A 25,216-nucleotide genomic window follows, 5' to 3' on the forward strand; every position below is an offset into this window, starting at 1 on the left:
GCTAATCGATATGTACCAGACATAGGTCCTTCGTCCGTTTCCTGTCAGAAAATATCCTGTCAGGGGTAGCCTGCGGTTGATGGCTGGGCCGTAAACTCCTTGACACTTTCAATCTGTTTTCTCAGTGTTTATTATGTGTGTGGGAACTGTTTGATTCAATTATCGCATCGTAAAATCACAGAAGTAGTAGAGGGGTTAGAAGTATTTTTAAAACTTTAGATAGATATTCTTGGCTTTAAAAGATAACTTTTTGATTAGAAGCGTACTTTGATCTTATGTGAACAGGTGGCCAAGATAACCATGATAGTTTAAACCAATTCTTTTAATCTCTTTGATAATCAAAATAAAATTAAGTTTCTTTATAAAAAAGTGCAAAGTTGGATTAGATTTTAATTTAGTTGGTGACGCTTTTCAATTAGGAAATTGTGATTTGGAGAAGTCCTTGAAAAAAAGCTGATATATTACATTGAATATTAAAGTTTTTAACTTCTAAAATTTTTATTGTTTTTCTAGGGAATTCCCATAAAAGTTCCAACTCAATTAACTATTAGAACTTAACTATTAACCCTAGCCCTAAATTACCAAGCTCCTTGAGGATTAAGCTTCAAGTCTTTTTCATTCAAATATGCAAATCAAATGGGTTTAGGATATTCATTGTATTTATTTTTGGTTTTCCCACAGTCGGCGGTATTCACCTTCAGCAGTGCACTCGTTTGAAATGCGATAATTTAATTGTGGTGCGATGACAACTCCGGCTCACTGCACCACACACAGCTTCATCCGTGGAGGAAGTACCAGTCCATAGGGCGGTTTTCCTCCGGCAATTCCAAAAGTTAAATTAACAATCGTGTTTACATTGGTTTGTAACAAGATTTCACTTAAGGATGTCAGCTTTGTGCCCGGCACCACATCCCTATCTGCCGCTCAATCGGTTTGGACCTGGGTTCCGCCTCGGATTCGGCCACTTACCCTCCATCAAACCTGATTACTGTCATCAGACCGGAGAGTTCTGGGTGCGAGGGGTGTCCGAAGGGTTCGAAGTGTGCGCCGACGCGTGCGACACACAAATTTGTCTGGTAATGAAAAGGTTTGCGCATCCGCCCTGACATATTGCCAGTCCTTTGTTCGCCGGATCGGACTGCTCCGGATTTTCGCGCCTCGGGGTTAGGGCACGTGACCCGGGTCGCCTGGCTGGGCGGGCCGAACTGTAGTTGGTTCGAAAGCTGACGTAGCTAATTTGAGTGCAAACCAAAACATCAAATAAACATAATTCAATTTCAACAATTGCCCCGTGACGTCTGTTGACAGAGACTGCGGCTTCGAGTGGTTCCTGATCCCGTTTGTCTATCAGAGTCCTGATTCTCGTTCTGGTTCTGGTTCTGGTTAAGTTAAATGATCCGTAAAATGTAGCGGTCGGCTCTATCTGTTGTGGATCTAATTGTCCTGATTCTGATTCCCAGATCCCGTGGGAATCTAGCTCGGGTCTCGAGTCATATCAACAGGTTCCAAGGCCCCTATATTGGACTCCGATTACCGACAGACTTCTTGACTGCCAAACTTTCGTTAAAGTCCTGGTAGTCCATATGGCAGTAAGGAATCTATTTAGGGGTAAAGGGTTTTGCTTCAAGGGGTAGTCGTTGGTTTATCTGGGGGAGGATATGTCCTGACTCCCCTCTTCGGTTTCCTTTATACTTGGTGACCTCCCCCATCACAAATGTGGGTACAAACATGGCGGCGGCCTGCTGAGCGAAGTATAATGGCAAAATGTCAGAAACAGGTGAAGGAAGCACAAAGGCCAGACTGTGGCTGATGAGAGGAGTGGCCAAAGTAGAAGTAGGGTGTTCAGTTATAGAGACCCAAAAGAGCACTACAGTCAAAAATATTAAATAAAATAATAAAAAAGGTCATTAAGTTTTAGTCTTGTTTAACTTTAGTTTTATAATTTTGTATTCCCTAATTTTGTCAAAAAATAGTTTCTTATGAATAATAAATGTATTAAATAGCAGCTACTAAAAGTATAAAATTACTTTCTCATAATTTTCTTCTAACAACTTCCGGAAACCCGTCCAATCGATTACCATAATTAACCAAACTACTGCTCAGAAGAAGGGCAACCAATTTCATGAATGTCGAAAGGATTTCCCACAGCATCCGCTTCTTTTCGCAAATGGCAGACACCCTGTACTTGCCAAGCTCCGCCCATCGAGTTGAGGGCAGACGGCGACTGGCTGCCAGGATGCTTAGGGGTGGATGAGGTCCTGGACGGAGAAGTATTATTTCCAATTGGAACTGCAGCACTATAAAAGGCTCGCATGTCCCTGGAGATGGACTCATTAAGCATTTCAACTTATTGGAAAGCGGAAGTAAAAAATAGTTTTAAAAAATTAAGGAGTGCAAACTGAAAAGTAAAAAATAAAGGTGAAAAATGTCGCGAAATCAACTGCCAGACTCATCTTCGTCACCGCCCATAAGGTAGAGATTTTTTTAAGAAAAACTTAATATATTGAGGAAAAAATAATTTCTAAGTAAACTAATAAATAAACTAATAAATAACTTCCTATACATTTTTGTTTTATTAAATTAAATCTAAACGCTAAAATTATGGATAAACACAGAAAATTTTATTTAAAAAAGGACGTGGGCGTTAATATAATATAATTATTAAAGTTTGAATTTAAATAATCAATAAAATAAAAATGTATAAAAGGCCGTCACAAAAAACACCATCAACACAATAGATTCCTAATACAAAGCGTAAAATTTAAATTAATAATAAATATATATATATAAATTTTCTAATAGCCAATTAATTTAATTACAATTTATAAACCTATTAATTTTTTTTAGTCACTTGCCCTTTCACAACTTTGACGATGACCTTATAAACGATCTGCCCTCCTGCATATATGCGGGTCAGCATCAGGGAGGCAGTGCTCCCGGAGGAGGTTCCGGCGGAGGAAATACCAACTCCGGACTACGGCTCAGCTCAAGCAATCTACGGCACATGCAACAACATTATCTGCAACACAGTGGAGGTAGGAAGTAACCAAAACTGTAAACCAAAGCAAATATTTAAAAAAAATATATAATTTTTCAGAAAACCTTCTTGATTCTTCCACCAACCCTATGGGGGTGCACAATTCTGGCGGTGGAGGTGCTCCCCTTATTTGCAATAGTCCCAGTGCCAGCAGCAGTGGGGGAGGCGGCGGCAACGGAGGTGCTGGGACACCCGGCGGAGTCGGCTCTAATCCTGGATATGGTCCTGTGGGGGGAGCCAGTGCAGCCTCGAGCTACAAAATGCAGCGACAAGCGGCCAATGTGCGGGAGAGGAAACGCATCCAGAGGTCCGCACCAACTGGGTACACCAAATGGTCTTTTCCATTTTACACATTCTGGCCCCGAAAAATGTCCTGGACTTTTCACTAACGAGCCTTCCACAATTCTCTCCTTTCTTGCGTCTTGCAGTAGCATTAATTCCGCCTTTGATGAGCTGAGGGTGCATGTGCCCACTTTTCCGTACGAGAAGCGTCTGAGTAAGATCGACACTCTGCGTCTGGCCATAGCCTACATATCCTTGCTGAGGGAAGTGCTCCAAACCGACTATGATCCTCTCACTTACGTGGAGAAGTGTCTGCGGGGAGAGATCAAAGCAGATCGCGCCAATTGGAACACAAGTGGTAAGTACAGACTCTTCCATAATCCTTGAAGTAGGTCCTAATGCACAGTTGCCTTCGCAGATCTCACCGCTCGCTTGTCCTGGATCAACTGGGAGAACTTGGGCGTGCATCCAGGCCGAAGGACATTGCTCACCTCGCTGGCTCTGTCATCAGAGCCCATGTGTGGAGCCCACTGCGGAATGCCATAGGAAGTAACAGGCCTAGCCTCCTTCCATTGCTAAAAGCAGTAGAACCCATCTGAAATTGATCTTCCTTGAAGAAGCCAAAGTCTTCCCCATCCCGAATTGAGTTTAAGGCTGTACAGATTTCTACAGTTACTAACAATTAGCAATAGTATTTTATTTGAAAAGCATGTTGACTGCATTCAAGACATGACCCTCCGGCCGTTGAGACCCCCGTCTCTCTCGCAGAAATAGTTGGCGGGGTTTCACGGCCTCGGAGAAATGCATTCACAAATCAATTCCTCAAATCATATTTCAGGATATATCTGTTGTAAATAGTGAGTATTGGGCGACCGATTCGACAAATCGCATCGATTGCAGCTAACAGACGTTTTATAGTTATAGCAACTATGTATGTAACAACTTTAAAAGCATTTATATATATAAAAAGTAAATACATCGTGTTTTATCTAGAAGTAGACATTTACATAGCATCCTATCGAAGAACATATACTCAAAAATAAATACTTTTCTGATCAACAAGAAAACTAAATGTACAAACAAAAATTTGTTAGTGAAATGTTGACTAAATGCGATGCGAATGGATTAGACACGTACCTACATACATGTTTCAAATGGTCTACATGCGGAAGATATCAACTAGGAAATTTTGGCTACTACTCCGACTACAGTCGTACCTACGACACATTCTATTAATTAATCTGTTCAATATTGTTCTGTTCGGTTCTGTTATGATTTTGTTAAATTTTGCTTTGGTAACTCGTTTGATTTCGTTGGCTAATACTCGAATTGTTTGGCCTTGTCTACAAATGGGCTGCAGAGGTAATACAAATGCGCGCACATACAGATACGTACTATATAGAAACGATTACATAATGCTGACACACAATTATGAACATATACGTAATGACACAGTTGAACTACGCTCCTAATAATTGAATTTTTCGATTGCTTCTCCAATTTGTTTTTGTTTTTTTGTTCTAAGGTTTAACTTTGATCTTCTGTTCAAAATCGCCGCTATTTTTGGGGATTTTAATTTGGATTCAGAACGGCCACCTGGCGCAGGCTCTCCAGCTCGCTGCGTTTCAGGCGTAACGCAAACATTGACTCCACAAAACCATGACAGTTGGTCACAACGCTGTCCTGAATCATAGTGTCCCGGAATAAATTAGCCAGAGCAGCAATGTCATCGCATCCCAATATCGCGTTCTTGTGGGTGACGAACATGGCCAGAGCGGCACGGAAAACGATCTTATAGCCCTCCGCAAAGACGCAGTCCCAGATGCGCAGCACCGTCTCCACGGGAAGCACCTCAGCAAAGATGCAGATGAACCACTTGCTAGCAATCACCGGATAGGGAAGACCTGGGAAATAGGGAAATAGGAAATTAAAGTATTAATTTATTCTGTTATAATTTTTATTTACGACTCTGACTAATTTACGTAACTCCCAGTTAGTCATTTGAATTGAATTATCTTGAAAACAAAACTGTGTCATGCTCATTAGGATGCAAAAATCTTACCCAAGTTCTCCACGTGACGATTAACGGCCGGAATTCGGCGGATGACTAGTTCCCGAAACACTGCAAGATCCCTTAGCAGATTGGCCATGTTGTGCGAGTGGTACTGCGGCACAATGTTCTCCACGATGTGCTTGAGCAGCCAAAAAGATTTCTCCTCATCGTCTGTGACGATAAGGAGGAGACCGGCGATATAGTTGAGGCCTTGGCAGTAGCCCACATCCCGGTTGTGGTGGGCGTAGGCGATGAGGATGTTGTATAGGCGTTGCTTTTTCGCGTCGAAGTGGATATTGTCAGGGAAGGTACGAGGTAGATCGATTGATATGGAATCGCTGATTTCCTTGTTATACGGCTCGTCGTTTAGCAAGGTGCGGTAGAGATCCGGGGAACGGCGCTGGGCGGCGGCGGCGCCGGATATTTTCATCCAGACGTCGGGACGGTAGGGACCGGGTATACCTTTCCGGATGTACCTCTTCAGTTTGGCATCCGGCTGGCTGAGATCGTGGTTTTGTTGCAGTATGACCTCCCATTTTATGCGGCGTCGTGTTAGCGTCTTCAGGTAACCCTCCATGAACTTGGAGTAGTTCTTGTAGTCGAAGTGTTCGCCGCGCTTAAAGCCATACTCGTCCACATCGCTGGCGTCCATAATATGAAACAGAAATGATAGCCACGTGAATGAGGAGTCATGGACGAGCTGTTAAGTGTGCCACTTACCTGAACTTTGAACTTGTGGTAGCATCCATATGAACTAATGACTAGAGTCTCTATTGCTGTCGTGTCTTTTTTGTTTGTGGTCGTGGATGGGTAAGCCTGTCAGCCCCGTTCCAACCGCAGTTGCATGGCCCGAAAATTGGTTTTGATATGCAAAGCACGTTTCCCTGACGAGGCGGTTACCTGGCCGCTTCCGCCTCTGCTGCTGCGCTGCTGCAATGCAACTGCGGGCGATTGCTTTAAATGTCAATATACATTTCTCGTTACTGGCCCTTCGTTTATTTATAAGCCACTCTAGCCTTGCGGCACCGCCTCTGCTCACACACTATTCGATGTCCTTGAGCGCTGGCCTTTTGTGCGCGCCCACTCGATGGTAGTTCGGGTGCTGGGTGCTAGCTAGTATGGGCTTTTAGTAGGCGTTTCAGCGCGCCTCCGAACTGATAACATTCACGGGCCGAAGTGGGCGGCGGTGGGCAACTACTAGCTACGACGACGCACAGGTGCGAAGGAATTCTTCCGGGGCGGCTCCGTCGTGCGTGCTCAGGCAGGTGGTCGATGGGTTTTTATCGGTTCGTTGTGATTTCATTGAAGATTACTGGTCCGCTTATCAGTGGGTTAAGTTTATTTATGTTTCTGTGCGAATAAAATTCGCGTCTTGTGACTGGTGAGACCAGAGCAGGAACTCCGCACGAGCCAGAACGGAACTAGTTCCATGATGGGTGGTTCACCGATAGTCGTGAGAAACCACTCAGACCTTAATTCATAAAATTAAAAATAAATAATAAAAACTTTGACATTTTTAAATTATCAATTGGTTTTTAAATAAACGGAAATCAGTTCTAAATCCAATTCCAATATATCGGCAAGCACATGACTATTTAACCAATGCGACATCAAGCACCGTTATTTCGTCATACCGTGTCAGGCAGTCGTTCCGTGCCTTGACACATTACGCAATGTCTAACAATTGAGGTAAAAACATACATAACTTGCCTAACAGCACCATCAGTTGCCCAAATTCCGTGTGTACAAAGACACTACATCCGATCCTGCAGTCTCTGTACCAAGTCTGACCCTGCGAGATGCTGCGCGCGACGGCGACGATGGGATTTATGGCGGCCGCGGTTGTGAAAGCGGCGCCGGAGCCCCCCAAACAGGATTGCAGCCTCGTCTGCCGGCCCAGTGAGCTGCCCATCTATGGCAGCCTACGCAAGACACAGTAGGTGTCCCCTCCGAGTAAGTTGGCACCTGTAGAACTCTACTAATTGACATTACTTCCTTGCAGACCGAAAGTGGACCGTCATCGCTCGGAGACTCAGGACTCGGCACTGCATCGCAATCTGGAGAGCGGAGTGCGATATGTGCGGGAGGAGCTGCAATCCGGATACAACTCAGTCGCTGGGCATGCCGGCGTCGTGGGCCAGTACTGGGAGACGGCTAAGGAGCACACTCGTCACACCATCGACACACTGAATGAACCACAAAACTCCCTTCATCGCAGCGGTGCTATCGTGGTGGGTGGTCTGGCTGGTTTCATTTTCGCCGCACGCGGTGGCTTCATCAAAAAGGTGATCTATACCGGCATTGGTGCTGGCGCGGTTGCCTCTCTCTGCTACCCCCGTCAGGCTGAGGAGAACTGCCGTGTGGTCCTCTACGAGGGTCGCAAAATTTTCGCCGTAGCCTACAACTTTGTCAAGGGCGTAAAACCCGGCGAGGAGGCTATCGATCCCATTCAAAAGTTCCCCACTTCGCTGGAAGACCTCAAATATTTGGCCACCGACCTCTACGAGGAAGCCAAAGACCTAGTCTTCCCCAAGAAGAAGTGATTTCCCGTGGAATCCCACTCAACCTCACCTGACTAACCGATTCGCCTGTATTGTGTGCAACTATCCAAGCCGTAGAGCTTGGATTCTTTTCGAAATTGTAAAAAAAAAGAAGCAGAAGTTGAATTATGTATGTTGTGCTTGTTGCCACATTTATGGCATTAAAAAAGTTGATAAAGTGAAATTCGAAGAGCTTCTCTGTATCTTTGTATCTCATTGAGTGTACTGTAGTACCTAGCTGTATCTGTGGTGTGTGTGTGTGGGCCGTGGCCAGAATCGGCGAGTGATTAATTGTCCAGGTATGCGGCGGTGTGTTGGTGTCAAGTCAAATGTCACTGGCGGAGCTGTTGAAAAGTGAAATTCGGAGGAAAGTGGCAATCGATTGTGCCAATCATCTTCCATGGCCCGCAGCTGATGGCTGAAAAATTATGTGAATGGATATTGAAGATGGAGATGCCATCAGTGCCCCCGGGGTCCAGGGTCTACAATTTCCAAAAAAAAAACAAGCGATGGAGCTGAAACCGTCACTTTGAGATGTATCTCGAGTTCTACATATTTATTAGACAATATTTTCGGCAATCATTTATTGCTACAGATATACTTGATCTTTGGGCAAGATACAAGCACCGTTTTCGATGCCTGCATGCGGTTCTTTACAATAAATATAGATTTAGTTAATTTTTAAATATTACTACACTAAAATTACCAACAACTTGTGGACATACGAATGACTCTCCCCGATCCAATCGGCTATGTACAAAAATAGATAATCCCTTCCGAAAGCCTTATGTCCGATCGATTTCCGAGTTAGACCGCTCTTACTGCGCTAACATTTTCGCTAGACTAATTTAGTGGGCGTTGACTGTGTGTACGGGGCGTGGCAGTGACACAAGGCCAAGTCCGGGTCAATGCAGTTAAAATTGTTAAATTGAAGCTAACTACGCTTAACATTCCTTTAAGATAAATCACACAAAACTTATGCACTACAACTGATAAATTAAAACAATAACAAATGTTTAGCTGTCGTCGTCAGCAGTGTGTCCTATCATCTGACATGTTCCAGTATCCAGGGCGTGAACTTGGAGATCCGGGTACAGACTCCTGGCAGGTTGGCTTCGGCACAGCCAATGCCCCACGAGATGATCCCAGCCAGGAAGAAGCGACCATCCTGAGCCTTGGCCTGGAAGGACATTTATGATTAGTTTGGGGGTTAAGGTTTTTGATTTAAGGGTGATAGATAGTACCTGTAATGGTCCACCGGAATCGCCTTGACAGGAATCTTGACCTCCTGTCTCGTAGCCAGCACAGAGGAATATATCCGGGATGAATTCTTGCCGGCCTGCCCTCATGAACATCGACTTGCAGTTATCATTGCTCACAATGGGCACGGATACCTGGGGTTTTAAATAATATTTTTAATTATTATTAAGTTTAAGAGGAATATATATTAATTTTTAGAAGAAAGGATGGGTATCCTTGTAGAATATCCAGAAACATCTCCAAAACTTTCCCTAATTGCATCTACTCTGAATACCGACTTCGTTCGATTCGCTTTGGTTTTCATTGTTGTCTAATCCAGTACTTGGAACTCACCTCTTGGAGGACCGAGGGCAGGGTGCCGCCCTCGCTGAGGCGACCCCAACCGGTGACCGTGGCGTTCATGCCAATTAGAAGACTCTCCGTCTCGGGCAGGCAAATGGGGCTGACATGCGGAGCGAATTCGAGCGGCTGCTCCAGCTTGACCAGCGCCAGGTCGTACTCGTACGTGAGGAAGCTGTACTTGGGATGCACCACCTTTTTGGCCACACCGCGCTCTATGTAAGGCAGCTGTTCCTGCACATGCGAGAAGTCGTACTCGCCCACGCGGATGCGTATCTGTGAGATGAGCAGGCTGTGGAGGGAATGGAGGAGAGGGTACAGATTAGCTAGATCTAGTCCGGTTTTGGACAGGACAGGATAGGACAGGGCAGGCCACTGCCCATTCATTCACACTCACTCGTCCACGCAGTGTCCGGCGGTGGCTATCCAGTTCTCGTTGATCAAAGCGCCACCGCAGCGGTGGGTGCTCGAAAAGCCGAAGAAGGAGGTGCGCCGCACCGACACCTGCCAGGGCCAACGACCGAAGGCCGCGCTCTTTCCGCCCACGATCCTTGTCTCGGGCCGGGCCAGCGTTGGTACTCCACACTCTGCAATTGGACCAAAAACAAATTGCAACGTCAGGTGTGATATTCACAGAGTTCAAAAAGGGCAAGAGATGTTTATATTAGTTGGGATGGAATATTAAATTCTAGTTGATCTCCTAAAGTAAACTTGGTTATTATTAAAATACATATTAAATTAACATATTAAATAGCTCTAAGATTCGGTTAAAAGATACAAAGTATCAAGATGCTTTTAGCCTAAAACGTTAGATTATTTAACTTATAATTTTGAAAAATGTATTAAAACACTAAAAAATAATAACTAATACTATTTGATACAACTATCTCTTACCACTTCGAGCTGCCGAAATAGTCTTGACATGACCCAGCGCCCCCGTATCCGGACTGGAGGAGTCCGTTATCTCATTGGTTTCGATCCCAGAGGTGGCCAGGATCGGTGGTCGGTGCGTGGGCTGCGACGGTCGATGACTACTGCTGCCTCCGGTGACGATCCCGCTGGACGTGGTGGGTGTCTTGCTTGGAGGAGAACTGCCTGCAGTTGTGGATGTGGAGGAGCTTGAGATCGCCGTGGTGGGCCGCTGGTAGGGCTTTGTGGGTTTGCTAGTTGTTGTTCTCCTTGTTGTTGTTGTTGTTGTGGCTGGTGTGGTGGTTCTGCGAGTGGTTGTCGTGGTTGCCTTTGTTGTCGTCGTTGTGGTTGTTGATGTGGATGTCGTCGAAGTGGATGTTGATGGCCAAACCGAGGACGAGGATGCCGCTAATGATGTGCCCGGCGACAGCTGCAAGGCAGGCCAAAGTGGTAAACATTATGCTAAAATACGCGACCAGGATAGGGCGACCAAGCAAATCATTCTCCATTCTTAGCCCTATTCCCATTCCCATTCCAGTTCCCGTTCCATGCAAAGAATCAATTTTTCATTTCGCCGCTAAATCTGCATTAAGTGGGGAACCTTTTTGGGGACTTTAAATGAATTCTGAATACTCTAATACCATGATCTCAGTACTAGTACTAGTTATTTTCCTCTTAATAGAGCTTATTAATAAAGATACCACTTTTAGAAGACAAACACACTTTAGAAAAACCCTTTGAAATACCTAAAAACCTCTTCAAACTCTCCTAATCATAATAGATCCTAAGAAAAATATGTAAATATTACTTTAGTACCGGAGCAACCCATTTAAATTTTCTTGGAAACGATATAAAACATTTTCCTAGACTTGTTATATAGCAAGTCGAAGGAGCGGAGTGAAGTACCCTTTCCTGGAAGAGTCCTGAATTCCACACACACCCCTGAGAGCGGGCTGGCAAATCTTACATCAACTTTTGACTCTGGCTCCGCATTGTGCAAACAATAAAATGTCCCCCAAGGCTGTGGCCTGCCATTATGGGGCTCAGTTGCAAGTTGCGAGCGAGCTTTGAGTTGCAAGTTGCCAGTTGCGAGTCGAGGAGGTTTGAGGAGTAAATGACCTCGTGGCTCGTTTGTTTCGCTTTCGACATCAATGCATCACCCAGAACCCAGAACGGAGAGCTAAGAACCTAAAAGACCTAGAGTCCGAACCAGTCTCGTATTCACATACCTGCGGCCGGGTGGGGCGGTGCGGCTGGGCGGGTAGGGGATGCGTCTGGCCGGGCCATATCGGCGTCGTGGATGTCGTCGAGGCGGAGGCGGCGGTGGAGGGAGAGGGTGAAGGAGGTGGCGGTGGACGCTCGTAGACAATTGGTTTCTTTGTGGGCTTCGACGGCTTGGAGGGTCGCGCGGGCATTGGCAAATTGACGATGCCGGGCTTGGTCCAGCCGGTGGGTCGCGGCTTGGTAATAAAACTCGGCTCGGTGGTCATCTGCCAGTGGTTCTGCTGATTCTGATGATGATGCTGCTGCTGCTGCTGGGTCGATGTATGCCAAATGCTATCTGTGGAGGGTATTTGTTTGTTACAATTGATGCTAACAATGCACACCGCCAGGCGCCAGGCTGGGACTCACTGGGACTTGAACCGGAGCTGGAGCTGCCGCTGGAGTGCGAGGCGGAGCTCTGCAGGTCGGAGGCGGTGGTGGGCTTGCTCTGGTATGGCGGAGGATGCGGCCGGGCCAGAGTACCCTGGTGGTGAGGCCCCGAAGGACGAATGACGAGGGTGCCAGCGCCATGAGGACGTTCTATGGTGGTCATGCCACTGCAGGATAAGGAGTAGAAATATGAAGGATAACAAGAAACAATTAGTCGAAACCATTCTTACCTGATTAGCGGCTTGTAGGGCGCCGGGGGCTTGGGACGGAGCGTGAGCGGCTTGGTGGGCCTCGTGTAAGAGAAGGCCGTCTGGGGCAGGACTATGTTGTCGGTGTAGTTGTGCGTGCAACAGGAACCGAACATGAACGAGTCGACGCACATGCCCACGTGCCGGCCCTCCGACTTGATGCACTCCCACACGAACATGCAGGTGCCCTCCACGCGCCCAAAGGAGCACGGCTTGGGGCTGATCTTGAAGTTCTGGCTGCGCTGGAGCTGCTGAATCTGGGGATAGCCGCTCAGGCGATGGGGGCTGCGATAGAAGCCGGTCACGTCATCCTCCTCGTCGACAGCCGGGTAGGAGGAGGAGTAGGATGCGGGTGCCGATGCCAGGGACTCGAGGCTGTCGGGCGGTGTGATCATCAGGGCTGCCGCCGCCGTGGCCAGGCAATTGACTAAGATTAAGGCTACTAATACTTCTACTATTTGGTCTAGACTGCGCCTCCTCCTCGCCGCCGTCGCTCTGGATGCTTCCGCTCCCGCTACCGCTCCGGCATCCTTGCCCGTTTCTGTGCTGACTAGCCAATGCCGATTGGGACACATCTTGGTGGCTGCTGCTCCGTCTCCTCCTGCTGCTGTGCTTCTTCTGCAAGGAACAGGCATGACAGTTTTGGACATTAGTCTTGTTTCGCCTGCCGGAACCCATCCACCAGAACCCTGCCAGCTCCCCAGGCCCCTCTCCCGCTGCCGGCCCCCACTAATTAAGCGCACTTGTCGCAACAAAAAGTGGCAGAAAAAAAAATCCAAAGTCAGGCAACGATTTCTACTCTTTATGATTGTTGCTGGTGCTGCCGCTGCTGCTGTTGCTGTTGCAGATGTTGCTGTTGTCGTTGCAGTTTGTTTTTGTGTTGCTGCCACTGCTGCGGCTGCTGCTGCTTCTGTGCAGTCAGTGACTGGTTTAATTACAACTTTTCACTTTTGCTTCATAATCAGTTTTTTTTTAGTTTTGTTTTTTTGGGTGCTGTTGTCTTGTTTTATTGTTGAACAAGACTGGAAAAAATTTATTGCGATCGCACGACGTCAAACGACAAACGACACATGCTACAATTAATAATTTCTTGTCCCAAAAGATACATACCACATAGACCATACCACATGCCCCACCCACCCACACCCCGCTGCGAAATCCAGTAAAGCGGAATCCCTCTCCTGCTTCTCCAGCTCCTCGTCAAATTTAATTAAAGTTTAGCCAATCCAATGCTGTCCAAATTAGATGTTTGGCTTTATCGTTTGTAACCTAAACTGGTAGCACACATCGCCGGTTGCAGGTTGCAGGTTGCCAGTGATCTTCCCCGTGCCATAGCCCCCTTTATCCCTTCGTTGTCAACTCACCTGTGTCTGGGTCTGATTAAAGTGGCTTGCTTCATCGGAAACGTGCCGGGCGCATGTCTGCAATGGATTGCACGGAGAATAGTAATAATCAGTATGGGCTAGTACCACAAGAAACCGAGGAAGCACTCGGTTGTTAGACAGTTTTATATTTTTTTTATTACTCTTAGTGCTACTCTATGTTTTTTATGCCATCGAGAATGTCGGCCGGAATGTGCCCGGCGGTAATTAGTGGGCTAGCTGCGGACTATCTGGCTATAAGCGGTCATGCATGTGGTCATATAGTTGGGTAAAGTGGTGGTGGTGGTGGTGGTAGTGGTGCTGGTGCCATGCCATGCCCACCCACCCGACAACCCACACTTTTCTGAAAATAGTAACACGATCACCGTCATCATATGCGATGATGGTAGTGGAGGTGTTCAAGGAATTTCGGCAGGAGTTGCAGTGGCTTCTGCTGACAACATCTTGGGGCGGAATTGGGGCAATTATATGACACTTGAAGGAATTATGCAACTCGAGGTGGTGGAGATGTAAGAGCTTTTAAATGAAAGTGGATTTAATGGTTCTGAAAGTGGTTTGCGAGTTTTGGAAAAGGAAAGGTCTAGTATGAACATCTAAAGAATCTTAAATGTTATATATTAAGAAATAGATAATAAAACTAAATAAAATAAAAACCATAAAAAAGAAAAGACTTTTAAAAAGAAAGTTCATTGAGAAATTGATTCTAAAGACCGTGAGATTCTTGTCTTTTCAACAGAGATCTGTAATAAATTTATTGAAAAGAAGTACAAAGACATAAGAATTTCAAATTGAAAGATATTTTTAGAAAACTCTTTCCAAAAACAAGATGACCTAATTTCTTAAAAAACTGTTTTAAAATCATTTAAATATGACTTAAATACCCGTTGGTATTCATCCGATCCATTGGACTCATTCCTTGATTGGACTCACATGGCCAAAAGCATATTCGTGAGGCTACAAGTGGACCCCCAACAAAATCCCGTTTATCGCCTAATCATCTTAATGTTGATTATAATTACAAATCGCTCAAATGCAATCTGATACCAAATACTTTGTGCACATCATTGGCTTGGAAAACGCTTCATGTCCATGTTGATTGAAACCGAAATTGATATTGATGTTGATGTTGATGTGGCGGCTGTGTCAGTCCCAGTGTCTATGGATGTGGATGTGGAAGTGGAGTTTGCTGTTTTGTGGTGGAACATGTGCCTCGAGATTAATTTCAGCTTTGGCCCCAAACATTTTCCCCCAGTTCGTGGCCAAAGCGTTTTCGTGCCATGTTCTTTTCTCTATGGGCCTCTCGAATCGATTCATCAATTGGCCGGCCGGCTGGCTGGTCTGGTCTGGTCTGGGCTGGGGAGCTGAATGGAGGCTTCATTGAGCCAGAAACGCAAACGTAACGTTAACGCTAACGTTCACTCCTAATAACTCTATTTCCAAATGAGCGGCGGGCGACGGGGCTGTTTTGGGGTAAAGATGTGCTTGCCCCTGCCACATGCCCGGCTATATGGCTATATTGCGATCCATTCGGCTCATGAACCGTTGGAAATCGATTTCGTTACGTTTTCATTTCCTCAACGAAAGCAGAAACTTTGGCAGCAGGCCTTTTCATCTTTCTCTGCGGTTAGCCTTTGTTTTGTTTTCATTTTTTTCTTTTCTTTTATTTTGTATTTTTTTTTTTTTTGCTGGCTAAAAGTTTGTCGAAAAATACCCGAAACGTAATTACCCCGTTTAAACGCCCCGAAAACAGAAGCAGGAGAAAAAGTTGAGGCAACCCAGCAAGTAGCAACAGCAATCTTTTGTGCTAATGACTATCTTTAGGTGCCCAAAACGAGCCAAAGACGGGTAGCAGCTCCAGTCTGACAAACAGTCAAATGGGCAGACATCGACTCAAACCCAACCAGACATACGGACAGGCGGACAAGCGGACAGAGGGACCAGCGGACAGATGGACCAGCGGACAGACCTAGACTCTCAAATCCAGCCAGGGGCCAAATAATTCTTTGGCAAAATGCTACAACTATTAGAAAAATGTTAGCTAAAGTCGAGAATCCAAGAATTGAGCAATGATCACTGCCAGAAATGGGCTAGGATTGAATTTATTAAAGCTAATGTGTTGATGGGTGTTGAGATTAGGTCCGGCAATTAATTGATTAAGGGGATTTTCAAATTAGCAGTGAAATCTGTGAGCTGGTTAAAAGAATCTTTCAAAAGAGTGGGTTTCTAGTGAGAGTTTGGTTAAAAAAAAACTAAATAAAATACAACTTAATTAGTTAGTACTTTAATTTTCGATCTTAAAACTTTTCTTAATAAAATCTTCTCTACATTTCAGGCCCTAACTAGTTCCTCCGACCCATTTCTCTCAGTGCAAGTACGTGCTGAGCAGCCCGGGAAAACTCAAAGCTGGGCCTGCAGCAGCCAACTTAGTAGAAGAGAGTAATTGTAATAACAATTGCGCAATTTGCGTCAGTCACTTAACTTCCTGCCCCCTTCTTCCAGCCCTTTTCCACAGATCTTGGCGTGTGGTAAAGTGAGGAAAAGTCTCAGCCCGTTTAGTTTAAAGTACGCCCGGCCGGGGGCATCGGCATTAGCTTCAGCTCCAGCTTCAGCTAGAGCTCCATCAGGTATCAGCTGTCGAGGAGGTGGAGGATGCGGAGGCCACTCTTACCCGGTAGGCGTTTTGTCAATCGGTTGGCGATCGACAGGCGACGGCACAGATGACAGGCCGCCCAGGCTAATGAAAAAGATAAACAACTGGATCACACAAGCCAAGATGGGGCTATAAGAGCCTGACACGCAGCCAGAAAGTGCACATGGAGAAATATTTTAGATAGAAATGGGAGTCACAAAGAAAAGAGTAACTTTTTTTAACCATGAAATAGTGGGAGATCTTTTAAAAAACCCCTACTATAAAAAAAATTCATCATTGTTTCTTAAACCATTTGCTAATCAAGAATTTTAGATTTTTTTTAAGTGCCGGAGAAATCCCTTCGTGGCAGGAGTGGCAGGGGGCATCTTCAGATGAAGCTGGGCGGCAGCTGGCGGCATCTTTTGAGATAGTGAAAGAGGGATAGCCAGCGTGGAGTGGAGTAGAGAAAAAGTGGGGAGAGATGGAGCCGAGCCGGGAGCTTGTTATAATCACTGCGCGTAACGCAAACACAATTTTTGAGTGGCCCGGCCATGTGAAATCCATCCATACCTGGAGGCGGTCACTCGATTCTGCCTGCCACTGCCGCAACATTGCCTCAAACGGAATACGAATACTTATGTATGTACCATATCTGTTTGTGTAACTCGATGTGTGAGTACTTGGTACTAACTGAGTTCGAGTACGAGTAATAAGAACACCTGGGGGAGGGGAAAAAAAAGTCGTTGCACCTGAGCCGGCTGCTTATCACTGTGAAAATCAAAAGAGCTGAACAGAACTAAGCGAACGAGTCGAGTCTCAAAGAGCGGAAGCCGGGCCGTAAATTGAAAGAAGTGTTTAAAATCTCGTTATAACTGGGAATCGCCGTAGGAAATATGTAACTTTAGTGCAGCATGATAAATGACAGGCATTTGATATAGGGATTAATGAGCAGAAACCGTTTTATGCATTTAGGAGCATACGTCCAAGTACACACAAAAGAAAACTAATTTGAAATTGAAATATTAGATCTAGATACAGTTTTTGAATCTATTCTTTTCATTGTTGGGTTTCTATTATAAGAACTATTTAAAGTTTTTTTATTCCAATAAACAAAATATCAAATTACTATAATGTTTAGAGGGTTTATCCTTCTATGATTCTATTATATCATTTATATTTTCCATAAACACATTTTTCTTTCAGAGTTAGAACACTAAAGAGCTTGAAAATTATTTTGTTTGTAACAATTTGGAAACTTTTTAGAAGAATCTACAAAGGGTGGGAATACTTAATGTCTCGTTATTTTGTAAATTACCTGCCTATTAAAATTTCTAATGAATTTCCAATAAAAACCCAAGTACTTTCCATTTGGGGTTTTCAAATTCGTAAATTGACTCTCTCGCTCTCTCTATTTTAGTTAATCACCTGAAAATTATGACTCTTACCACTCTTAAATATCGCAGGATGTGGTTTATTCTTCAACTTTCTTTTTGTCTTCCACGTCAGGTGATTTTATGACACCACTGTGGTGCTGCAGCAGCAGCAACAGCAGTAGCCACAGCCTCTTGACTGATTGAAAACGTATTGGAGTCTCGGCTCAAGACGCGTAATTAATTCAAACATTACGCATACGCAATGTGGAACATAGATCCTCAGATGAGACGGGGGCACGAGGGGCATTAGCCCGTTCCCGGTCGGGCCCAAAATAAAAGCAACACGTTTCCAACCTGTTAAGTGCCCGGGACTGGGCCACAAACATAAATCACTGCCAGAGCAGAGCAGAGCAGAGCCGAGTCCCGGGCTTGAACCAGGCATCCCCTGGTTTATTAACCTCACGCGGCTAATGGCCAGGCCAGTGGGCATGGTCAAGTGCTGTGCAACCTGTGGCTGCTTCGCCGCTGCACTTGCACCACCAACTGACCGCAGACTGAGTTTAGATGAGCTGGGCCCCCAGCTGTTATTGTTGTTGTGAGTTTTTTTTTGTGTTCTGTGTTTATTTTCCTTCCTTTCTTGGCCTTTGTTTTGCCTTTTGCTTTTGTGGGTTTTCCCTCGTCTTTGGGAGCAGGAGGAGGGTAGGCCGGAGCGGTGTAAGCTTTGTTTTCCATTGTCCAAATATTTACTTTGTCTTGGCCAGGCTCGAACCGCATGACGCTGCAGCTTTTAAGGTCGGGTTCTAAAGTGACTTCTCGTAATTTATTTTCCCCTCCGCCAGAGCGGCATAATTAATTTGGGTTTTCATTTCCAACTCCAGCTCCAAAGCTCTCCATCTCACCAGCACCTATTCTAAATGGCTTCATTTTCGATTTCATAACGGTCTAACCCAAAGGCTCCATGAATGCTATGGCGTTGAATGGATTGGTAAATTGAAAGACCCCATTTCAGGCACGATCATTCCCATGAGGAAGTTACCGCAAACACGTGCGTAACCGTAACGATCCGAATTGGCCGTAAATGAGGGCCCCAAAAAGTAACAGTCTTTGCAGCGCAACCGTAACACTTTCGACCGGACAAATACCAGGCCAAAAACTACCATTTTCAGACAGAGTCGTGCAATCGCAATCACTTTTCAACGGTCTGTGTATGTTTTGTGACAATTTGACAGATTGAAAGTGAAATGAGCTCGGAGCAAATGTCCCTCCGAGTGCTGGGAAGGGATAGGTTGGATGGTTGTCCATCTCCGATCGTTAATTTGCATGAAATGCACGTTGGCAGTTGGATCACGCCCGGAGCGGAGTTCCACTGGAGACTCAGTGGGTCAATCAGCATTCACTTGTCTCATTTGCAGACTGCTCGAGTGGTCTTCCTCCGGGCGGAAGATGAGCAGCAGAAAGCTGGCCAAAAAATCGATCGATTCACACCTCAAGAGTGGTCTTTTTTTTTCATCGAACTAGATCTCCCGCTCTGGCGAAGAGTGTCAAGAGTGTTAATTGCTCTGGCCCGCAATTAATTCAAATATAATTATATATCTCGGGCTGGATGAATGGCCGTCATAATCACAGTCCGTTGGCTCATTCATAAGAGCTGGCCGGTTCATTCATCATTTAATTCAGCGATTGCATTCGTCGTCTAGACTTCGGACTTTAATTGCTGGATATAGCTGTAAATAGTATCTGTGTTGAAGTCATAAATCAGTGATAAATATCATTTGTATCCATTTCATGTGACTTTTATCCATAAACCCGTATCTGTATCTTCTTGAAAGGTGTAACCTCTTTTAACCTTTCTTCAGAGTCATTGTTTGGGTGGGAATTTCTTTCCAGATCTTGTATAATAAGCCACCTTCTACAATGATTTAATTATATATTCTCTATTGCATCAGGTCGTGTTTAAGGCATGACTTGGGGAAAATGAAATTACATAATGGCCCCGAATATTCTGAAAGTTGTTTTTTCACAGAAAACCATTCCATAAATAAACTAACTATTAACTATTAAGACCCTGAGGCCACTGCACTTTTATTGTATAACTGTTCGCAGAGCCAAGGTCTTTCCCAATCGCCGTAATAATCAGAAATTAAACTATCGCATAGATATAATTTCACAATTTCCTAAAGCGACAGAAACCTTTTTTTGGCGCATTTAAATAATTTTGCGCCTGAAGTTGTACAAATGGAATAATGGGTTCGACTAAATTATATAACCGCTGGAAGCAACTGTGGAAGATATGGTCACAGTTTGCTGACTTTCTGCCCAGAGACACAAAAATTGGTTAAGAGTAAGAGGACAAATTTTGTTTTACGCGCAAGTGAATTGCGCTTTATGAGCGCGCACTTTGATTGCCGCATGAATGGGATGAGGATTTTTTTTTGGCAACCAAAGTGCCCCCTTTGGCCCCCCCTTTTTTGGTTGGAGTAGTAACTGCAATGCAACAATTATTCTGCTCGATGACTTTCGCTAATAAAACGACACATGCTCCCCAGGCTTGGGGGTTTTATAACAGAGGCACTCCTCCTCCCATTTGTGGCGGATAATCGCCAGCCATCTGGCGGCAGTGTCGGATTTATGGAGGAGATTTGATGTGGCAACTATTGTGAAATTAGAATGGCTGGGCAAATTAAATGGCGGGGCCAAATCAAATTAGTCGGCAAGATTACACCTCTTCCAAGAGGTGTCAACAATTTAGAAGAGGCAGGAGGGGGGCTTGGATAATAAAACAAATACTGATGTTAGACTCCAGCATTTAGGAGAGATCTCTGGGCCTCGGATCGCGGACCTAACGGACGGATTCCCTAATTAAGCAACTTGGAAGAAGGGAATGGAACAACAAAATGGTCATTAAAATATTAACACTGGGTGAGAACCGTAAATAGACGCGTTTTTGGTGAGAGGTTTTATAGAAAATACTAATCAAGCCCTGGCACTGCTGTGCAATAATTTATTAAAGTTAGTTGCATTTTGAAGTCAAAGTTTATGGTTTTCCTTATTCCAGAATTTCTGATCATAAATTCTTTGGTGAAAGCTTTGAAAATAAAAAGAATAAATTGGCACTCAAATACTTACTAGACTTTCAGTTCAGTTTTCTATTCTGTGCTGTTTGGCTTGGATCGTTGAACTTGCAACTTGGTAGAGTCTTGGGAGAGTCTTAATTATTCTTATATGGAACGACGAACTGTGGACGGATTATTAAATTTGATTTTCACTCATTGCCATTTTGGCCACTGGCCGTTTTTTCCTTTTATGATTTATTTTTCAATCTTGTGGAGATATTAATACAATTTTCTTGTCGAATTTTTTCACGCACACGTTTGGGGAATTCTCGTTAATTATTTTTCCTTTTTTAGATTCGCGAACTTTCCATCGTTTTCATGGTCAAAAAAACACATTAAATCCGAGCCGAGTAATGGCAATTCAAATTGTAACAAAATTTCTATTCGTTTTTAGCTTTTGTTTTAATAAATTTATGTTGAATTGATTTGCATTTCACTGCTGGGCTGTAAAAGTGAGCCAGTTTTTTTGTTTTTAGTTTTTAGTTTCGAGGCAATAAATGCAACACACCAACAACAATCACGAATAACAACAATAACACTTTTAATTAATTGACGTGGAGACCTTTTTTTTCTCTCCCAAGGGGGTTTATTTGTTTTCTTTATTGCTGCGTCTCGAACTGTATTTATTTATTTAGCTTTGTGATTTAGTTTTGCCTTTATTGCACCGCGATTTTCCTTTTCAATTTTATTGTTTTTCACTTTTGTTTCAGCTTTACTATTTACTATTAGTTTAAGTTTTATGTTCAGTTTCAGTTTCAGCTTCAGTTGATTTCTTTTTTTTTTTATTATTTTCTCAGACTTCAGGTCGTGGGCGTTCGTGGGCTGCAAAATAATAAAAAAAAAAACAGAAGTAAAGTTGTTAATGGAAATGGGCCAACGATCAAATTAGAAATCACATGCCTAGCATGGATTTTCGATTTTGATTTTTTTACTTTTCTCACTCTTAAACGAAACATCGAAATTTATGCAAAAAGCCCTCGACTCGACAAGCCCAGCTATATGATTAGGCCAAAAAGAAAAAAAAACCAGCTCCACGCTCCGTGTTTTGGCCGGACCCTGTTTGCATTCGGTTTTTCGGTTGAATGGTAGCCGAACCGAATTGCCAAAAATTGATGCATATCAGCAGCTCGTGGGGAGCCGGCCAGCAGTTAGCAGTTTGCCAGCTAGCAGTTAGCCAAGAAAGACCCAAATTGATGGCTATCTTGAGTTATGAGGCGTTATGGAAATGGAAATTGCATTTTACATTCGCGCTTCCACTCAAAAGTGACAGTTGAAAGCGACGACGATTTGCCGAATTAATGTTTCGTGTTTATAATTTCCTATCTTTCTGATTCGAAAGTGACAAACCCGGGGGAGGGGACTCCTCCGGATTTTGGACTCAGCACTACGGACTTTCATGCTTGATGGTCTTTAAATTTAAAGATGCTTAACAGGGGGAGAGGAAAATTAGCTGGTAAGCAATTAGGGTAGCGAATTGGATTTTTATGCATTTTGTGAGAGGAACTACAAATGTTTTTTAATAAAAAAATATTAATATATTCTGAAAAAATTTAATATAATAATTAACACTATAATATGCCCTTCGAAACATGTTTTCGATTTAATTTTTTCATAATTATTATAGTTATATTTTTATAATTTTCCTCTTATCTCCTTTGTTTGTTTTTCCATGCCCACCACAAGAATCACTTTCAGCCATCCACGACTCAGACCGCAGCTTCCTGCCCCGTTTGCCCCGCCCCCTTTTAGCCAAATCGCCCCTCCGCCCATGGGCTCATTAAATGTGAATTTGCACTTCTTTGCCGCTTAATGGTATGCTTCCTTGTGGCACGACGACGAGTGGAAGTTGTCAACGGCCAACAATTAACTGGTGCAGACCCGGAGAGAGAGAGAGATCTGTTGGCCAGTTTGCCGTTTGGCCAGGTCTTTTGTTGGCAATGTCTCTTGCCTTAATTGTGCCAAAGTGCTGCCAATTTTTATTGCCGACTTATCGCTTGATTTCCTCCACCACCACCAGCTCCTGCTCCTGCTCCTGCTCCTGTGGATCCACCTTGGACTTTAGCCCGTCCAAGTCGCCGTGTGTTGTACTTCACTTAATGAATACCGTTAGACAGTTGCGGCAGCCGCAAGTTGATTTTTCGCAACGCATTCGGAGAACAAACATCAAACTGCAGGCTGATGCAGCACTTGGGAACTCCATGGAGCGCTATCAAAACTAATTTATATGCAAATGCAGTTCAAGTAGCTGCAACAAAAGACAAAGTCAAAGACGCGGCCTGCTGTGGCAGCGTCGTCAGTGGCTGAGGCGGTGGCAGTTGGTGGTGGAAAATTCACGGTGCCGGCACCACCAGCCAGCCCCACACCATGCCACCATCTCAAATGGTGGAAAACTCTTCAATAAACAGTGGGAAGTTCTGATTGGAGTTCTTCAGTCACTTCTGCACAGAGGAAAAATATATTCAAGTAACTATTATGCTAAATAATAATCTAGACCTAAATTGATTTTCATTTTTGTAGCAAGTATTTCGAAAACTTTGTCTAAGAAATATAAAAATATAATAGCATTTGTTTATTGGTCTAATTTGAAATCTTTTCAATAAAAATTCTTTTAGATTTTTAATAGTTGTAACAACTTAAAATATTTTCTTATTACAACTTAAATTTTTTTCTTAAATAGATCATCGTTGATGAAGATTTTTACTATAACTTTAAGGCGAAAAACCTTTCTATGATATGCAAAAAAATTTATTAAAATAATTTTCTTGTTATTTTTTCAGGTGCTCCAGGGGCTCTCTGCGCGAAAATTCTCCCGAAGAGGCAACACCAACACATACTGCATGATTTACCGTAGAGAACAACAAAGAAATTAATTAACTGCACTGGTATTAGATCCCTGTCTTGGCGTGTGTTCCCAAGTGTGTGTGTGAGTATCTGTGAGTGAGTGCATTAGCTTGGCAGTTAAATGCCCCACGAGCAGCACCCAGCTCCCAGCTCCCATCCCAGGTCCCAGGCCGATCCCGATCCCAAGAGTTGGCATTTGACAGTGTCGGGAGCAGGAAAAACTGGCTGCCGCGGCATTAACTCACTTTGCATTTGCAGCAAAAGTCGGAGCGTTTTTCGTTGTTCTCGCTTGGCTTTTCAGTTTGCTGATTTTCATTATTTTTCTTTTTTTTCCTATTTTGTTTGCTGCTCAACAAGTGCCAAGTCGAGCAACGATTTCTGTTTGCATTTAGCATTTGCAGAGACTAATTAGTGCTCATGTCACCTGCCAAAAGCATTCGAGGCAGGGTCATTCCCCCAGGCTGCTGCCACGTTATCCTGTTATCCTGCTGTCAACATTTCGGTTTAGCCGATAAGTTTTTATTTCTTAATTAGCAGCCGGTGCTCCAGTTGATGCTGCTGTCGCACTTGCGCCTCTCCCTATCCACCTGTTCCCCCTTTGGGTGTTAATTTCAAAATTTCAACGCGTGCCGCAAGCTGTAGCTGCTGTGGTGGTGCTGCTGCTGCAGTTGCTGCTTCTGATGTTGCAGCAATGCGTTGACAGCGAATGCAATTTGAACTTGATGGTCGGCAACGTGACACGCATATTAAGCAGACTCTGGAAGCTCCGGTTTTGTAATATACGAGTATAGGTAGGTAGGAGAGTATCTTTTGCTGCCGTCAAGGCGGCGCTTTAAATACGCACAAAGCGGCCTCGCATGCGCAATTAGTCGTGATTGAGTCGCAAGTTTGTTTAACCATCGAGAAGAGGGAGCCCAAGATGAAGAAACTACGGGGCAAAATTACCCCGAACACAGTTCCGAACACACACACTCCACACACAACCACACACTATGTAGCTATTTATTGGACAGGCGTGGAAAACTCTCACTTTTGACGGCTCTGGCTTATGGCTTTATGTCTTAACAGTTTTTTCCATTTTTTGTGTGTAATTTTCGATTAACAATTTCGATCGTCTGCTATCTCGACATTAACTTTTGTGTTAAGGCATTCTTTTTGATTGATTGAAATGTATTCGATTTTTGGTTTTCGGTTTTTTTCTTTGTGGTATATTATGTTACTATAAATTTTTTTTTTGATTTCTAGCCAGAGGCTAATACAAAAAATTAGGCACCTTTTTGCTATCGTTGTCGTAGTTTTCTTTGATGGCCAAGAATGGAGCTGCCAGTGAGGAGCTGCGAACCGGAGAAGAACGAGCGACGAAATCGAAACCGAATACGAATCGGAATCGGAAACCGATCTGAACCGCACTCGAGCGCTGTGTAAGCCAAACTGCGGCCGGCGAGCAGCAGCCAGCGCATAAAACTGCGCCAGGTGAGGTGCCAGGTGCTTGTTCCCAGTTTCCACTAACTAGTTGCAAAGAGAAAAGCTCATACGAAAGAGCTAAGAAAGAGCGCC

General features: G+C 44.2%; 4 protein-coding genes across 7 annotated transcripts in view; 2 read left to right on the forward strand and 2 right to left on the reverse strand.

Moving 5' to 3' along the window:
• The first annotated feature begins 2,329 nt into the window (after positions 1-2,329).
• Positions 2,330-3,956, forward strand: LOC6501617. Of its 2 annotated transcripts, none has more exons than XM_001955576.4 (5): positions 2,330-2,472; positions 2,848-3,035; positions 3,098-3,359; positions 3,466-3,677; positions 3,738-3,956. In XM_001955576.4, the coding sequence occupies exons 1-5, from the start codon at positions 2,426-2,428 to the stop codon at positions 3,863-3,865; spliced, it is 837 nt and encodes a 278-aa protein (XP_001955612.1). In that variant the 5' UTR covers positions 2,330-2,425; the 3' UTR covers positions 3,866-3,956. The 2 variants fall into 2 exon arrangements, with proteins under 2 accessions (XP_001955612.1, XP_014767120.1); XM_014911634.3 differs by having other exon boundaries at positions 3,098-3,344.
• A 26-nt stretch (positions 3,957-3,982) lies between these two features.
• Positions 3,983-6,803, reverse strand: LOC6498954 (growth hormone-regulated TBC protein 1). The gene is made up of 3 exons (XM_001955577.4): positions 6,093-6,803; positions 5,382-6,013; positions 3,983-5,223 (listed from the first exon to the last, which is right to left on the reverse strand). Exons 1-3 carry the CDS (start codon positions 6,119-6,121, stop codon positions 4,892-4,894), a joined length of 993 nt encoding a protein of 330 aa, XP_001955613.1. The 5' UTR covers positions 6,122-6,803; the 3' UTR covers positions 3,983-4,891.
• A 138-nt stretch (positions 6,804-6,941) lies between these two features.
• Positions 6,942-8,105, forward strand: LOC6501618 (MICOS complex subunit Mic27). The gene is made up of 2 exons (XM_001955578.4): positions 6,942-7,308; positions 7,375-8,105. Exons 1-2 carry the CDS (start codon positions 7,172-7,174, stop codon positions 7,913-7,915), a joined length of 678 nt encoding a protein of 225 aa, XP_001955614.1. The 5' UTR covers positions 6,942-7,171; the 3' UTR covers positions 7,916-8,105.
• Positions 8,106-8,453: 348 nt separating this feature from the next.
• Positions 8,454-25,216, reverse strand: part of LOC6498953 (serine proteinase stubble) — a 30,454-nt gene continuing 13,691 nt past the window's right edge. Inside the window, exons 1-11 of one of the 3 annotated variants that reach the window (XM_001955579.4) lie at positions 24,933-25,144; positions 20,832-21,640; positions 13,686-13,742; positions 12,304-12,939; positions 12,053-12,240; positions 11,650-11,981; positions 10,406-10,850; positions 9,909-10,098; positions 9,506-9,803; positions 9,157-9,306; positions 8,454-9,092 (exon numbers count right to left, since the gene is read on the reverse strand). In XM_001955579.4, coding sequence (XP_001955615.2) covers positions 8,958-9,092; positions 9,157-9,306; positions 9,506-9,803; positions 9,909-10,098; positions 10,406-10,850; positions 11,650-11,981; positions 12,053-12,240; positions 12,304-12,939; positions 13,686-13,720 — 2,409 coding nt within the window. In that variant the 5' untranslated portion in view covers positions 13,721-13,742; positions 20,832-21,640; positions 24,933-25,144 and the 3' untranslated portion in view covers positions 8,454-8,957. Of the gene's footprint in view, positions 9,093-9,156; positions 9,307-9,505; positions 9,804-9,908; positions 10,099-10,405; positions 10,851-11,649; positions 11,982-12,052; positions 12,241-12,303; positions 12,940-13,685; positions 13,743-20,831; positions 21,641-24,932; positions 25,146-25,216 lie in introns of those variants that run through there. The other 2 variants (XM_044714274.1, XM_032456207.2) reach the window with 2 other exon arrangements.

The sequence above is a fragment of the Drosophila ananassae genome, chromosome 2L (genome assembly GCF_017639315.1).
Source record: "Drosophila ananassae strain 14024-0371.13 chromosome 2L, ASM1763931v2, whole genome shotgun sequence".
Taxonomy (NCBI): domain Eukaryota; kingdom Metazoa; phylum Arthropoda; class Insecta; order Diptera; family Drosophilidae; genus Drosophila; species Drosophila ananassae.

Bases quoted from the DNA above. Each gene is read 5' to 3' on its own strand.
- LOC6501617 (XM_001955576.4), top strand. From the start codon at position 2,426: ATGTCGCGAAATCAACTGCCAGACTCATCTTCGTCACCGCCCATAAG. The intron at 3,360-3,465 runs GTACACCAAATG...TGCGTCTTGCAG, and splicing joins CAGAGGTCCGCACCAACTGG to TAGCATTAATTCCGCCTTTG. The intron at 3,678-3,737 runs GTAAGTACAGAC...TTGCCTTCGCAG, and splicing joins CGCCAATTGGAACACAAGTG to ATCTCACCGCTCGCTTGTCC.
- LOC6498954 (XM_001955577.4), bottom strand. From the start codon at position 6,121: ATGGATGCTACCACAAGTTCAAAGTTCAG. The intron at 6,014-6,092 runs GTAAGTGGCACA...TATGGACGCCAG, and splicing joins ACCACAAGTTCAAAGTTCAG to CGATGTGGACGAGTATGGCT. The intron at 5,224-5,381 runs GTAAGATTTTTG...CCTATTTCCCAG, and splicing joins TCGTCACGTGGAGAACTTGG to GTCTTCCCTATCCGGTGATT.
- LOC6501618 (XM_001955578.4), top strand. From the start codon at position 7,172: ATGCTGCGCGCGACGGCGACGATGGGATTTATGGCGGCCGCGGTTGTG. The intron at 7,309-7,374 runs GTAGGTGTCCCC...ACTTCCTTGCAG, and splicing joins GGCAGCCTACGCAAGACACA to ACCGAAAGTGGACCGTCATC.